This window comes from Budorcas taxicolor, chromosome 14 (genome assembly GCF_023091745.1).
Source record: "Budorcas taxicolor isolate Tak-1 chromosome 14, Takin1.1, whole genome shotgun sequence".
In the NCBI taxonomy this organism is placed as follows: domain Eukaryota; kingdom Metazoa; phylum Chordata; class Mammalia; order Artiodactyla; family Bovidae; genus Budorcas; species Budorcas taxicolor.
The window spans coordinates 16170743-16184764 of NC_068923.1; the positions used below are offsets into that span (position 1 = coordinate 16170743).

Consider the following 14022-nt stretch of genomic DNA (forward strand, 5'->3'; position numbering starts at 1 on the left):
ATTTACTGGCATCAAATTCAAAATATTCCCTAATTCTTTAACATCTGTAGAATCCGTAGTGATTTTCTTGTTTTTTTAAAGTGGGTGAATTTACACAGTGACACGAACAGGTCCAATGTTCTATGAACGTTCTGATATAGGCCTACTCCTAATACTCAATCTGCATGAAATGGTTTCTTCAGATAATTCTCTCGATGCCTTCCAGCTTACCCCTGATCCCCACTGATATGAATTCAGTTATCATGATTGTTTTTGTCTGGTTTGAACTTCATATAAACGAAAACAGCAGCCTTTGTGTCAGCTTCGCCCAGCATGTTTTAGAGAATCAAACACATTGCTGTTCCTTTTCTTTTTTTTTTAACTGCTGTATAGAATTCCATTCTGCAGCTATATTATATCCATTCTCCAGCTGACGGGTGTTTCCAGCACAGGGCTATTACAGATAAAGATGCTACGGAGCTTCTCACGAGTCTCTGCGTAGACATATGTCTTGCTTTATCTTGGGGAAAAAGCTCAGTGTGGCATTGCGGAGTTGTAGGGTGGGTATGTGTCTAAAAGAACCTGACAGCTTGCCCAGTGGTTCTGCTGTTTTTATCCAGTTATGGACACTCCATCTGCTCCACATCCTCTTATTTGTTGTTGTGAATCTTTAACATTAGCCATTTTCAAGTGTACAAGTGTTATTTCACTGTGGTTTGACACTGCTGGTGACTCACGATTTTAAGCCTCTTTTCAAACTGGCCATTGATATACCTTCTTTAGTGAAGAATCTTTTGCCCATTTAAAAAATTTTCTTTTTATTGATCTGTAGGAGCACTTTATATATTTTGGATGCAAGTCTTTGTCAGACATAGTACTGTCAATATTTTCACCTCATCTGTGGTTTCTCTTTTCATTTAATGGCATATTTTGATGAAGTCTAATACATTAATTTCTTCTTTTGTATTTAGCACTTTTTGTATTGTTTCTAAAGAAATAATCTTTGTCTATACCAAGGTTGCAGATATTTTAATATTTTAAAAATTGAAGTACAGTTGGTTTATAATGTGTTAATTCCTGCTGTACAGCAAAGTGATTGAGTTACACGCATATATACTTTTTTAAAATATTTTCTATTATGGTTTATCATAGGATATGGACTATAGTTCTCTGTGCTATACAGCAGGACCTTGTATGTCCATTCTGTCCATGAAAGCTTACACCTGCTAACCCCAGCCTCCTACCCCATTCCTCCCAACCCCCTTACCTACCACCAGTCTGTTCTCTGTGTCCTTGAGTATGTTTGTCTCACGGATAGGTTCATTTGCCATATTTTAGAGTCCACAGATAAGGCTTAGCACATGGTGTTTATCTTTCTCTTTCTGACTTACTTCGCTCAGTACGATCCTGTGTAGCGGCACCCATGTTGCTGTAAACGGCGTCCTCTTGTTCTTTTTATGGCGGGGTAGCATTCCACCGTGCGTACCTGCCCCATCTTCATCCGCTCTGTTGATGGACATCCAGGTTGCCTCCGTGCTCGGCTTTTGTGTCTAGTGCCACTATGAGCAGGGGTGCATGTATCTTTTTTTTTTGAATATTTGGCTGTGTCGGGTCTCAGCTGTGGCATGTGGGATCTTAGTTCCCCGACCAGGGAATCAAACCCATATCCCCTGCATTGCAAAGTGGATTCTTAACCAGCAGACCACCAGGGAAGTCCTGCATGTATCTTTCTGAATTATAGTTTTCTCTGGACATATGCCCAGGAGAGGGATGGCTGGATCATATGGCGATTCTATGTTTAGCTGTTTAAGGAACCTTCATGCTGTTTTCCGTAGTGGCGGCACCAACTTATCCACCCACCAGCAGTGTGGGAGGGCTCCCCTTCCTCCTCACCCTCTCCAGCATTTGTTATTTGTAGACTTTTGCATGATGTCCATCCTGACTGCTGTAAGGTGCTACCTCATTGCCACTCTGATTTGAATTTCTCTGATAATTAATGATGTCGAGCAGTCCTGTACTATTTTAAAGAAGCCCCCCACAAGTTAACGTTGGCTAAAGTACAGAAACTGGAAGCAGTGTTAGTACATGAGAATTTATTCCTGAAGAGGTGAAAATACCTGGGTGCACGTGGATGGGAATTCAATAATTTATGTGGATTTCTGACGGGCTTTTACCCTAGTTTTTCATGTGTGTACAAAGCCAGAATTCCACCTTCTGCCCTCTGCTGCTGGTCTTGTCTTCCCTCTAGAAGTCAGGGGAACACACCTTCCCCAGAAGGACGGACTGGGAGGATTCAGCCGCCTGGCTCTTCTCTGCACCACAGTCTCAGAACATGATCAGACCTTCCAGAATGTTTGGGTTCTATAGACCCAGCCAGAGGCTGGGCCACAGCTCTCAACCGACAGTCACTGCAGATGCCTCGGAAGCCTGGCTGTGTCCTGGGGGCCTGACAGAGACCTCGCTCACAAGGTCTGGCAGGATGTCTAACCAGGTTCCCCAAACCCAGGGCAGAGGGTGTGGCAGCCAGCCTCCTGTGGCGGAGCGCACCGTGGGTCCACGGGGGACAGCCTGGGGCCCGGACGCAGCGCTCCCTCCGTGCCCAGCAGCCAAGCCGAAACAGGGACGAAAGCTCAATGTCACAGTAAAATTGTACAAAACGTCTTTTGCTAGGATGACTCTCTTCAGGCAAATAATAAGGCACTGTCTGCACATGCGTTGCACGCTGTGCGCCCAGGGCCCGGATGCAGCAGAAACGGGCGCGTGTGTCTGGTAAGGATCTGTTTGTACTGTTTTAGGTAGAATGCTGGTCTTTGGTGTAAAAGGGTCTCTTCATTATAAAGACACTGCATTTGTTAGAAGGAAAGAACACAGGGCCTGTCTCAGCCCCATGCAGACAGCCTCACCCCAGTGCTGTCCCTCCCTGGGCGGGCTCTGCCACCTGCTCTGACGGGCAACAGCAAGGGCAGGTGCAAACCTACTCAACCACAGTGCGGTCATTTAAATGCAGCCCTTCTCGTGAGCTTTGCTGGGAACAGGAGGTCAGCGTGCGGCCGCCGGGCTCCTGTAAGCCTGGCGCCTGGTGTCTGGTGAGTGAGTGCGGGAAGCGGGCGGGAAGGCACGGCCAGAGACCAGCGGTGCTTTGGCCCAACGGCTCCCTGCTGGCCTGGCGCTGGCCCAGGGCGTAGATTCTGGGACCATCCAGACATCACAGGAGGGCTTCTCGGCAGAGGCTGCCTGAGAAACCTCACCCCCAGCCAAAATGGTCCAGTTTCATCAGGCAGCATCCAGGAGGGAAAGTGTGCCAACAGCGGTCAGAGAGCCCAGCAGGCCCTGCAGTGGGCACCCCCCAACGCCGGGCGGACGGCCCCAGCCGGCTCAGACTGCCTCCCTTGGGGAAGCACCAGCAGCTGGCTGAAGGCACGTCCCTGGCTCACAGGGCACACACCCCCTCGTCACTCGACCTTCCAGATGGCGATCTTCCCCTCCTCACGGCCGGCACCACTCAGCACGTATCTGTCCTCCGCGGAGCATAGTGTCTTCACCGTGTCCGCGTGGGCCAACAGCTCCTTCTCCACCGTCCTCCTCTCCGCATCCATCACGTAGATCTTCCCCTTCAGTCGCCCCTGCGACAGCCCCGTGGCGCCTACCCAGATCTGCCAGGAGAAGCGGGCATCACATGTGTAGCCCAGCTGGGAGGCGTGTGGGGCCGCTGGGCAGGCAGCAAGGGGTACCCCCAGGCCCACACCCTCTCACCTGCTTCTTCACCTTGATCATGCAGTTGATCTCAGAGCAGTCCTCGAGGTGGATCCTCTGTGGGGGCTGGGCTAGGTCCTGCAGGCTCCAGACGTAGACGTCGGGGTACCCAGCACAGGCCGCCCAGAGCTGCTCCTGCTAAAGTGAAACGGGTCAGGGCGAGCACAGTGGCAGTCCCGCGGCTCGGGGGCACCAGCCCAGCCCAACGTGCCAGGGTACCTCAGGCATGAGCTGGAATCCCCGGAAGGAGGAGCCTGTCTCTTTAAATCTCCCGTTGATCTTCAGCTCTTGACAAGGATATCCATTCATGTTCACCACCAGGATGCTGTCTCCAGTGCCTGCAGGACCGAAGAGGAGGATGAGGGACGGGCACAGTGAACGTGAAGCGCAGGGACGAAAGGGCCATGAGGGCTTGGGGTGACTGGCAGGCCACGGCCCCTTCCCCACATCTGAGTGCGGCATGAGACACTCTTAACTGTAGCCTCCGTGTTACAGGCCTAGACAGCATATTAGAAAGCAGAGACATTACTTTGCTGACAAAGGTCCATCTAGTCAAAGCTATGGTTTTCCAGTAGTCATGTATGGATGTGAGAGTTGGACTATAAAGAAAGCTGAGCGCAGAAAAATTGATGCTTTTGAACTCTGGTGTTGGAGAAGACTCTTGAAAGTCCCTTGGACTGCAAGGAGAGCCAACCAGTCCATCCTAAAGGAAATCAGTCCTGAATATTCATTGGAAGGACTGATGCTGAAGCTGAAACTCCAATACTTAGGGCACCTGATGAGAAGAACTGACTCATTGGAAAAGATCCTGATGCTGGAAAAGATCAAAGGTGGGAGGAGAAGGGGACGGCAGAGGATGAGATGGTTGGATGGCATCACTGACTCAATGGACATGACTCTGAGTAAACTCCAGGAGTTGGTGATGGACAGGGAGGCCTGGTGGGCTGCAGTCCATGGGGTTGCAAAGAGTTGGACATGACTGAGTGACTGAACTGAACCTCCACGTGGTGCTTTCACTCTTCTCTCAGAGACCTTTGGGCGGTTAGCACTATTTTTACCGACGAGGAAGCGAGTGGAATTCTTCCTGCTATGGTTATTTGCAGCCACGCCATGTGCTATCCACGTGGGTAAAGATCAGAGCTCTAGGTGATGGTTCCCAGCCTTGTGGGACACATCTCTCTGTTGAAGCTCCTCTCTGCTTCTGTTAATCACTCAAGCAAACCAAGTCTCCACATCATGAGAGCTACAGGTCATCAAAATTATCCAGCAGCGAGGTCATCAGATCAAGACTCCAGGGGAGATGGAGTCAGGTTCAAGATAAGCTGAGGAGCTGCAGGGCTGTCCTCTCGGGGTTTTCACTGCCTGCTCCCTCTGCCTCCCACTCTCCATGAAGCCACAGGGACAGGAGGATGCAGCCCCGCCCGCGGGCAGCACCGCCTGGCTGCAGAAGGAGGAGGTGCAAGCCCCCATAAGGGCTCCAGCTTCCTGTCACAGTGGGTGGACTCCAAGCCCACCGAGAAGTGACCCTTGGCAGAGCTCAGGCCTCGGGAGCTCAGCTGGGCTCTCAGTCACAGGAGGCGAGAGCCTCTCCTTCCTGCCCGAGGCCTAATAGGAACCCCAGCATCCCTCCAGGAAGGCTTTCATCCCGAGATGCCATCATCCGCTTGGCCTAGTTAAGAAGGTCCTTTCAGATGCTTCTACTTGTTAGGAATACCGGGGCAGCAGGACATCCTGCCAAGAGGCGCTAATGCCCCCAGGGACCCCCCTCTTTAGTGCCGACCAGCACGCTCACTGCCCACCAACACTGCAGAGGGCGGCAGGCAGACTTCACAGCCACCCAGCCTGTGTGAGCACGCAAGGGCCTGCTGCACATGGAGCAGGGGGTGGGGCCACAGATGTGGGTGAACTGATCACTGGCCTCGAGGTGCCCAACCCACCAGGGCCGCCTTCTGGCGCAACTGTCAGTGACCTTCACAGTCACTGACACTCCGAGGCCCACGTTCTGCCTCTAGCATCTCCCAGCGGCCAGCCTGCTCTCCAGGGGAAAGATGATAGCACTTCCACCTCACTTTTGAGAGGAGCAGAGAGACTGAGGTGCCAGGGACCAGCCCAAAGTGACCAGTCGTCTGTGACGACCCCAGATCTGACACAATGCACACAGAGGCTGCAGCCTGGACCACACCTGCACCTCCCGGTGCCCACCTCCGACCACAGGGAGCAGGACCGGGTCGTTCCCTCCCAGTGACCGGAGCCGCGTCCTGTGAGGGGTGCTCAGGCCTGGGGGGCGGGGTGGTGCTGCAGCAGACGCAGACTTAGGAGAGGGCACAGAGGGTCCGGGACACTGGCCAGACTGGAGAGGGAAGGCAGGACCCCCAGGCTCGCCTCACCCGGGCCTGTGGGGGAGTCGGAGGCGTCACCCAGCCCCTCCACACTCACACCCTTTCGGGCTGTACCTCGGCGCCCACAGACCTCATCAGCTGAGTGGCCGAGGTTTTAGCTTGTTATCCTTGCTTATAGACTTGGAACAGCACTTCACAGGAAACGCCGTTCTTCACCCAAAGAAACGCTGCTTCCCCTTGTGCTTTTCTCGTTGTTAAGTAGGAAACTACCTACTGCGCTCATTACCTTGAAAACGATGGGGAATCCCACCCTGAAAACGAGGCTATCTGCCCTTATTCTCATCTGTTGTATCCCTCCCCGCATTTAACAGGGACCTTTCAGTCCCAAATGCATCCGTGAATGGACACACACACATCTGACAGTCACCGGAGACCAACCAAAGCTGAAGGATATAGTCTTGGGAAGCACAAAACTCGGTGAGCGGCACAGTTCCTGGGGTTCCCCTCTATTCCAGAAAGTAAACCACAAGCAAGATCAACACAAAGCCCTTCACACCCAAGCACACTATTCCAACTCCTGCAAACCAGAGGCAGGACCTTAAAAGCAGACACTTTCTGTTCAGCAGAACAGTGGGAATGACGGCCAACTGCTCATCAGGAACAAGAAGAGCTGCGAGACGATGGAACGACATTTCTAGTGCAGGGAAACTACACCTGTCAGCCTGGACTCCGTTTACAGCAGACACAGGTCATTGGAAATCCTAAGGCTAAGAGGCAGCGTGATCCAAGGCAGAAACCTGAATTTTCAGAAGGGATGAAGCGCACCAGAAATGATAAATATATGGAACAAAATAAAGTTTTTTCTTAATTTCTTTGCAAGACCATTGAGTACTTGGGCAAAATTTTCTAAAATATGAAGTTTATCACAATCATAGCAATAAAATAGGGCATTTAACAACAATGGGAAGGGGAAAGAAAGGTAAGTGGGATTGATTCTACTGCTGTGCCCTGTGTCCATTATACATGAAGTGGTGTAATAGTCACTGAAGGTATGTAGTGAGAAGTAAAGGCTGCATATTGAAATCCTTAGAGCTGTTGCTAAAAAGCAGAACAAAGCCCAAAGAACTAAAGAGACAACAAAGAAGATTAAATTGAATATTTAAAATAAAATTTTAAAAAAGCCCAAATGGAGGCAGGAAAGAAGTAACAAAAGAAGTACAGATGGGAAAACGGAGGTAAAAAAAAAGGTTTACACCCAGCCATGACACAACTGAGCGACTTCACTTTCACTTTTCACTTTCATGCATTGGAGAAGGAAATGGCAGCCCACTCCAGCATTCTTGCCTGGAGAATCCCAGGGATGGGGGAGCCTGGTGGGCTGCCGTCTATGGGGTCGCACAGAGTCGGACACGACTGAAGCGACTTAGCAGCAGCAGCAGCATGTCATTAATTGCCTTGAAAGTGAGAAGGCCTATGACCACAGGATCTGAATAGCCATGTCTCTGAAGAAAACACAGACATGGCAAACAGTCCGTGAGTCATCAGGGGAAATGCAACCAAAGTCTCAGTGAGATACCACTTCACGCCCACTGGGACGTTATAATAAAAATAGATGACAGGCTGGGTTAGCACGGGGAGGGACTGGAAGCCTCATATACCACTGGTGGGGGTATAAAACGATATGGCAGCTTCAGAAAAGATGACAGTTTCTCAGATGGTGAAACATTGCTAGCCCAGGTCCACCCCAGGGGAACCAGTAACATGTTGCCTGTCCTGAGCTGGATGAAAAGAGTGCACGCTGTAGAGCCCATCTACAGCAAGTTCGGGAACCAGGAAAACAAACCCAGAGAGAACTCAGAACAGGCGTTTCCCTGGAGAGGGGCACGGCCGGACCAGCTGCCCGGATGGAAACGTTCTGTGTCTCCCGCGTCAGCTGTTGTGTGGTGTGCACTTTCAACACACAGCGAACTACACACACATTGTGCGTCTCATCACAGGTAAAACAACCTTCGATTTAAAAAGGTATCCATGACCATCATGCGTGGGATCTGGCACACGCTAGCGAAGCCTTCAAAGCGCAGGCCACCTTTGTGGTGTGGTGTTCATAAATACAGAAGCCACGCCTCAGGCGTGTGCACCTCCCCATCACCACCTGGCCCCCTCGGCGAAGTGCCTGCTTAGGACCACACACGTCAGCACACAGAGGATGGGGCCAGGAGGGCTGCGGAGGAGCAGCCACAGCCCCAGGGGCGCAGCGAGAGCAGGAGGGGAGGGGCAGTGGGAGGGGGAGGGGCAGTGGGGGGAGGGGCAGTGAGAGGGGGAGGAGCACGGGGGAGGGGCACAGGGAGGGGAGGGGCAGCAAGAGAGGGAGGGGCACTGGGAGGGGAAGGAGGAATGGGAAGGGGGCACGGGAAGGGGTGGGGCAGAGGGCAGCCGCACACTCCGAAGGGATGTGGGGAGCAGGGGCGCAAAGAAGGAACCTGCATTCTGAAGCCCCATTCGAAGCGGAAGAAAAGGCGTGACCTCTTCCTGGCCTGGCGGGGCAGGGGCCTGGGCCGGGGCACTTACAGCACCAGAGGCGGCCGCCGTGCAGTCTGATAGCCGAGAGCCCTCCACCGTGCACCTGGAACCTGCCGGTCACCTGCAGGGAGCTTGCGTTCCACGCCAGGACCGTTCCGTCCGCGCTGCACGAGTACACGGTGCTGGGGGGGTGAACACACGCACACTTAACTGCGGCCCCGAGAAGACCACACGGTGGTGACGATGACGCTGATGATGGGAAGATGGCCCTTCCATCCAGAAAGAACTAGCTGCCACCCGGCACAGCACGTACGGCCCCGCCCGCGGGGACGCCAGGGTGGTGGGGGTAAGCTCAGCGCCCACGCCTGCCCCCAGCACCTCCCACCACGGTTCGCTGTCCCTCCATCAGGGACTGTGAGCAGAACCTCACTAAAATCTACCTCCCCCAACAAGGGGCCAGAAACCCAGTGCTCCCTGCACCCCTGCACAGGCGAGGTCAAGGGTCAGCAGGGCTCAGGCACTGGCAGCTGTAGGGGGCGGGCTCAGCTAGTGCTGTGTGTGCCCTTCACCTTCTGATGGTGTGTCACCTTCGACTGGGGACACACGGCACCCCCTGAAACTCGGGGGACAGGAGGGTGGGGGTGGCTCCAAGAGAGCCCCCAAAAGGAGCCATGCCATGGTCACTTGTGCCCACTTGCTCCCAGGCCACAGCGGGAAGCGGGCTCCGCCTGGTGCTCAGTGCCCCCCACCCCTCACCTGCTGCGTGCCAGGCCCTGATCCAGGCCCAGGCCACAGCGAGAGGACAGACAGGGGCTGCCCTCGGGGCCTGCCAATCTCAATGAAGTAAGGACAGTGAGGAATGAGGTGAGGTTCAGCAGCTGGCGGGCTGAACTGCAGTCCCGAAGAGAGATATGTTGATGCCCTTACTCTCCGGCACTTCAAATGCCACCTCAGTTCACAGCAGCGTCTTCACAGAAGTAGTTAAATGACGCTAACAGGGTGGACCCTCATCCAGCTACTGACCAGCGTCCTGATAAGAAGGGTACAGCTGGACACAGGCACACAGGGGTCCCATGCGAAGACGGAGGACTCCAGTGATGCGTCCACAGGCCAAGGACAGCAGGCCAACCCCAGAGCCAGGGAACGGGCGGGGAGGCGAGGGGCCCACTGCGTGCCCACCATGCTCACCCAGAGGGGGTCTCTAACCATGTCTTCGGACCACTTCTCTGTACCCACAACCAGAGCCACACAGGGATGCCCCCTGGCTCGCAAAGACCCGCTTTGCTCCCCCTGCCCGGCCCGGGCCCTGCCAGCCGTCACCCACGGCCACCAAGATCCTGCCCTCTGGGACCCCGACCCCCCCATGAGCCAGGCAGCGCCCCACCCAGTACAGCCCACCGCACCTGGGTGCCTGCAGCCCGTCCTGCACGGCCAGGCCCGTGACGCTGGCGCTGTGGTCGGTGAGCTGCTTGTTGCAGGACATGCTGTGGACGTTGATGATGTAAATGACTGAGTCCTCCGAGCCGACCCACACCTGGCTCTGCTCCGCCATCACCATGCAGTTCTGTCGGCCCAAGGAGACAGCAGCGTGGTCAGCGGCTCGTGTGTCCCGCGCCGAGCCGCCGCTCCTGGGGACCCACAGGCTCAGGTTCCTGCTGGCCTCAGGTCACACCACTGTCACGCGATCAACACGGCATCACTGACGTGCGCTTCTGTTTAAGGACACCTTTGATCCTTGAACAACACAGGTCCGAGCTGCGTCCATACCTTCTCCATAAGCCTCTTCAGCTCTACACTAGGGCACCATTTAAACAGCAAAATCACACACACACACACACACGCACACACAAAGCACAAAAATGTGAAAGACGTGGCGCTAAATAGGCCGTGAAAAGGCCACCTGTGCACAGTTTGAGCTGACCCCAGAGGCAGAGTCGCCTCACCCAACCTCAGATAAAATGTGCACTCAGCTCCCGGGCCCTGGACAACCACGAAAGCTCCATTAGCGTTTGTTTTGGGGCCACAAATCAGTGAGCGATGAGGCGAATCTGCAGACCATGATGACGGACTGCACACTAGCAAGAAACAAAACCACCAGTGCTCCCGCAGCTGGAGACAGCCCTCAGGGATTCCGGCGTGGCAAAAATGACAACAGCGGTTATCTGTAGAGTTTCCGAAATTAGAAATTAAGGGCTAAAACGCTGAAGAGTCATAAGAGCCACATAAACGTGTGAACTGTAAGTGTGTCTGCTGGTATATCTCAACCAACCCAACTGCATCCCTAAAAATGTCCTGAGCTGGTGGACTTCATCCATGACACTAGCAACTTTTTACTGAAACTGAACAGATGTCTCAGGTTTTCAAAGACAAGAATAACAGTTACATCATGTTGGAGGGGCTGAGGCTAGATCTAATATAGTAAATCACTATCAGTGGTGGTTACTGTTACTTTATCTGGTGGTTACCATTACTTATCTGGTGGTTACTTTTACTTATGGTTGCCACATGAAAGAGCTTATAAAAACTGATAATTTTACCAATACGTATTCTCGAAAGATGCTACTTTGCTAATTTCAGAATTAATTATTTTAAAAAGCCCTTTCTTTTGTGGCATACCAGAGAATTATTATAAATTTAGTAAAATGTCTTTCTTTAGTGGCCCAAGGATATCTCAGATAAACCACTCTGAACTTCAAATTTCAGAGGAGGCAGCATTTTCTAGAGATAATTGCCCAAGTTTCTGCCTTGTCAAATGATAAAAAATGTCCCTGTGAAACTAGTGGGAAGATATTTTCACATAATTTGTTAACTTTCTGCTTTAATTAAATGTTGCCTGGCCTAATTGGCGATCAATAGACATTGATACAAAATGCAGCCATTCGATTTCATTTTCAGGAGGATTTTATTCTATTATTAAACAGTCTTTGAAATGCTTGCAACTAAGAAGCAACAGGAAAAAATTAAATTTTAGAGTAAGAATGATGTCCTTAATTGTTCCTTCTTATTTTTTGTTTGATCTAAAGCATTATTAGGCTTCTATAAGTATTCTGCTCTAGTGTGCCTTGGATCCCGTTCCTTTATCATCCGAAGCTTGTTATTTGAGTGTGGAGGGGGATGGTGTTGAGCAGCTTTAAGAATGATCCCCATCCTTTGGCAATATGGACTTGAATCACAGTGTGTCTATCTCAGCCCAGTTCTGGAGGCATAGACCGTGCCATAGATTGTCCCCTTGTTTTTAGATTATGGAACATGATCATCAGAGTGGATATAAGCTGAACACTTAGGTATGCAAACTTCACTTCACCTTGCTTTTCACATTAAAAAAAAGAAAGCTGTTTCATGTTAAAGGAGTTGGCATGAAAATTTTCCTAGAAAGACCCCTTGGGACAGTGGCTTCTTTTGTACCCTCTGAGGGTCCTGTATGGATGTGAGAGTTGGACTGTGAAGAAGGCTGAGCGCCAAAGAATTGATGCTTTTGAACTGTGGTGCTGGAGAAGACTCTTGAGAGTGCCTTGGACTGCAAGGAGATCCAACCAGTCCATTCTGAAGGAGATCAACCCTGGGATTTCTTTGGAAGGAATGACGCGAAAGCTGAAACTCCAGTACTTTGGCCACCTCATGAGAAGAGTTGACTCATTGGAAAAGACTCTGATGCTGGGAGGGATTGGGGGCAGGAGGAGAAGGGGACGACCCAGGATGAGATGGCAGGATGGCATCATGGACTCGATGGACGTGAGTCTGAGTGAACTCCGGGAGATGGTGATGAACAGGGAGGCCTGGCGTGCTGTGATTCATGGGGTCGCAAAGAGTCGGACACGACTGAGCGACTGAACTGAACTGAACTAAACTGAGGGTCTTGACAGGATGAAGCCCTCCAGAGAGTAGGTGTGACAGCATTTTGAACAGCAGGGTAGTGTCGCCAAAGACGCTCGAACCCCACCAGAAAGAGCACCGATCACCCCTCTCCTGGAAATACCAGAATTCACAAGGCCCATTCCAGGTGTGGTTGTGTTAGGCCCTGGGTCATGTGGGTGACATCACACAGAAACAAATGATTTTCAAAGAGCTGTGAGGGGCCTTGAGAAACCTCCAAAAACCAGTGGGCTGATCCTGGTAGCACTAATGGCTAAAGACCTAACACTTGACCCTGGGTTTCTAGGGGCTCGGGTGAGGTGGTTTTTGCACGAAATTAAAAGACGCTTGCTCCTTGGAAGAAAAGCTATGATCAACCTAGACAGCATATTAAAAAGCAGAGATATTACTTTGCCAACAAAGGTCTGTCTAGTCAAAGCTATGGTTTTTCCAGTGGTCATGTATGGATGTGAGAGTTGGACTATAAAGAAAGCTGAGCGCTGAAGATGCTTTTGAACTGTGGTGTTGGAGAAGATTCATGAGAGTCCCTTGGACTGCAAGGAGTTCCAACCAGTCCATCCTAAAGGAAATCAGTCTTAAATATTCATTGGAAGGACTGATGCTGAAGCTCCAATACTTTGGCCACCTGATGCGAAGAACTGACTCATCTGAAAAGACCATGATGCTGGGAAAGATTGAAGGAAGGAGGAGAAAGGGACGACAGAGGATGAGATGGTTGGATGGCATCACCGACTCAATGGACATGAGTTTAAGTAAACTCTGGGAGTTGGCGATGGACGGGGAAGCCTGGCGTGCTGCAGTCCATGGGATCACAAAGAATCGGACTCGACTGAGTGACTGAACTGAACTTTCTTTTAATAAAGTAAAGTTGACTAAGTTATCAGTGTAAAAGCTCAAACAACTGAGGTTTCTCAACCACGTGATAACTATAATATCATGCCAATTTTATTTAAGTGGTTCTCAGTCTTGACCCCAAATATGTTAAAATAATTCCAGTGTCTGTTTTTGGTGACTGAAAATGTAAATGTGAGAAGACAGCCCTGCCCTTCACAGGACTGAAATCCAGTTTTATAATAGTTTTCAGAGTGCAGGGTGGCGGTGGGGTAAAGCCATTATCTGCTCACTTAAACAAGAATAATTAAATGAAAGACAGAGCAAGTTCACATTCAATTTAAAAGCTCGAGATAAAAATGAAAACCCCTCAGGCTTCCTTGGTGGCTCAGTGATAAAGACTGCCTGGAGACATGGGTTCGATCCCTGATCCGGAATATCCCACATGCTGTGGAGCGGCTAGGGCCGTGCGCCACAACTGCTGAGCCTGTGCACTGGTGCCCAGGAATCACAGCTACCGAAGCCTCAATGTTCAGGAACCCATGCTCCGCAACAAGAGAAGCCGCTGCAATGAGAAGCACTGCGGCTAGAGAGTGGCCCCTGCTCACCACACCTACAGGAAAGCCGCACAGCGACAAAGACCCAGCACAGCCCAAAGCAGAGAAACGGAAACATAGAGCTTTAAAAAATGAAAGCCCTAACCCCGACTCAACAGGACTCGGTGATG

At 51.5% G+C, this 14022-nt stretch overlaps 1 protein-coding gene across 2 annotated transcripts in view; it reads right to left on the reverse strand.

The window, feature by feature from the left end:
* Positions 1-2091: 2091 nt before the first annotated feature.
* Positions 2092-14022, reverse strand: part of DENND3 (DENN domain containing 3) — a 51812-nt gene continuing 39881 nt past the window's right edge. Inside the window, exons 19-23 of one of the 2 annotated variants that reach the window (XM_052651603.1) lie at positions 9995-10155; positions 8640-8773; positions 3952-4070; positions 3733-3867; positions 2092-3632 (exon numbers count right to left, since the gene is read on the reverse strand). In XM_052651603.1, the coding sequence (XP_052507563.1) occupies positions 3432-3632; positions 3733-3867; positions 3952-4070; positions 8640-8773; positions 9995-10155 (750 nt within the window). In that variant the 3' untranslated portion in view covers positions 2092-3431. Of the gene's footprint in view, positions 3633-3732; positions 3871-3951; positions 4071-8639; positions 8774-9994; positions 10156-14022 lie in introns of both variants that reach the window. The other variant, XM_052651602.1, reaches the window with a different exon arrangement.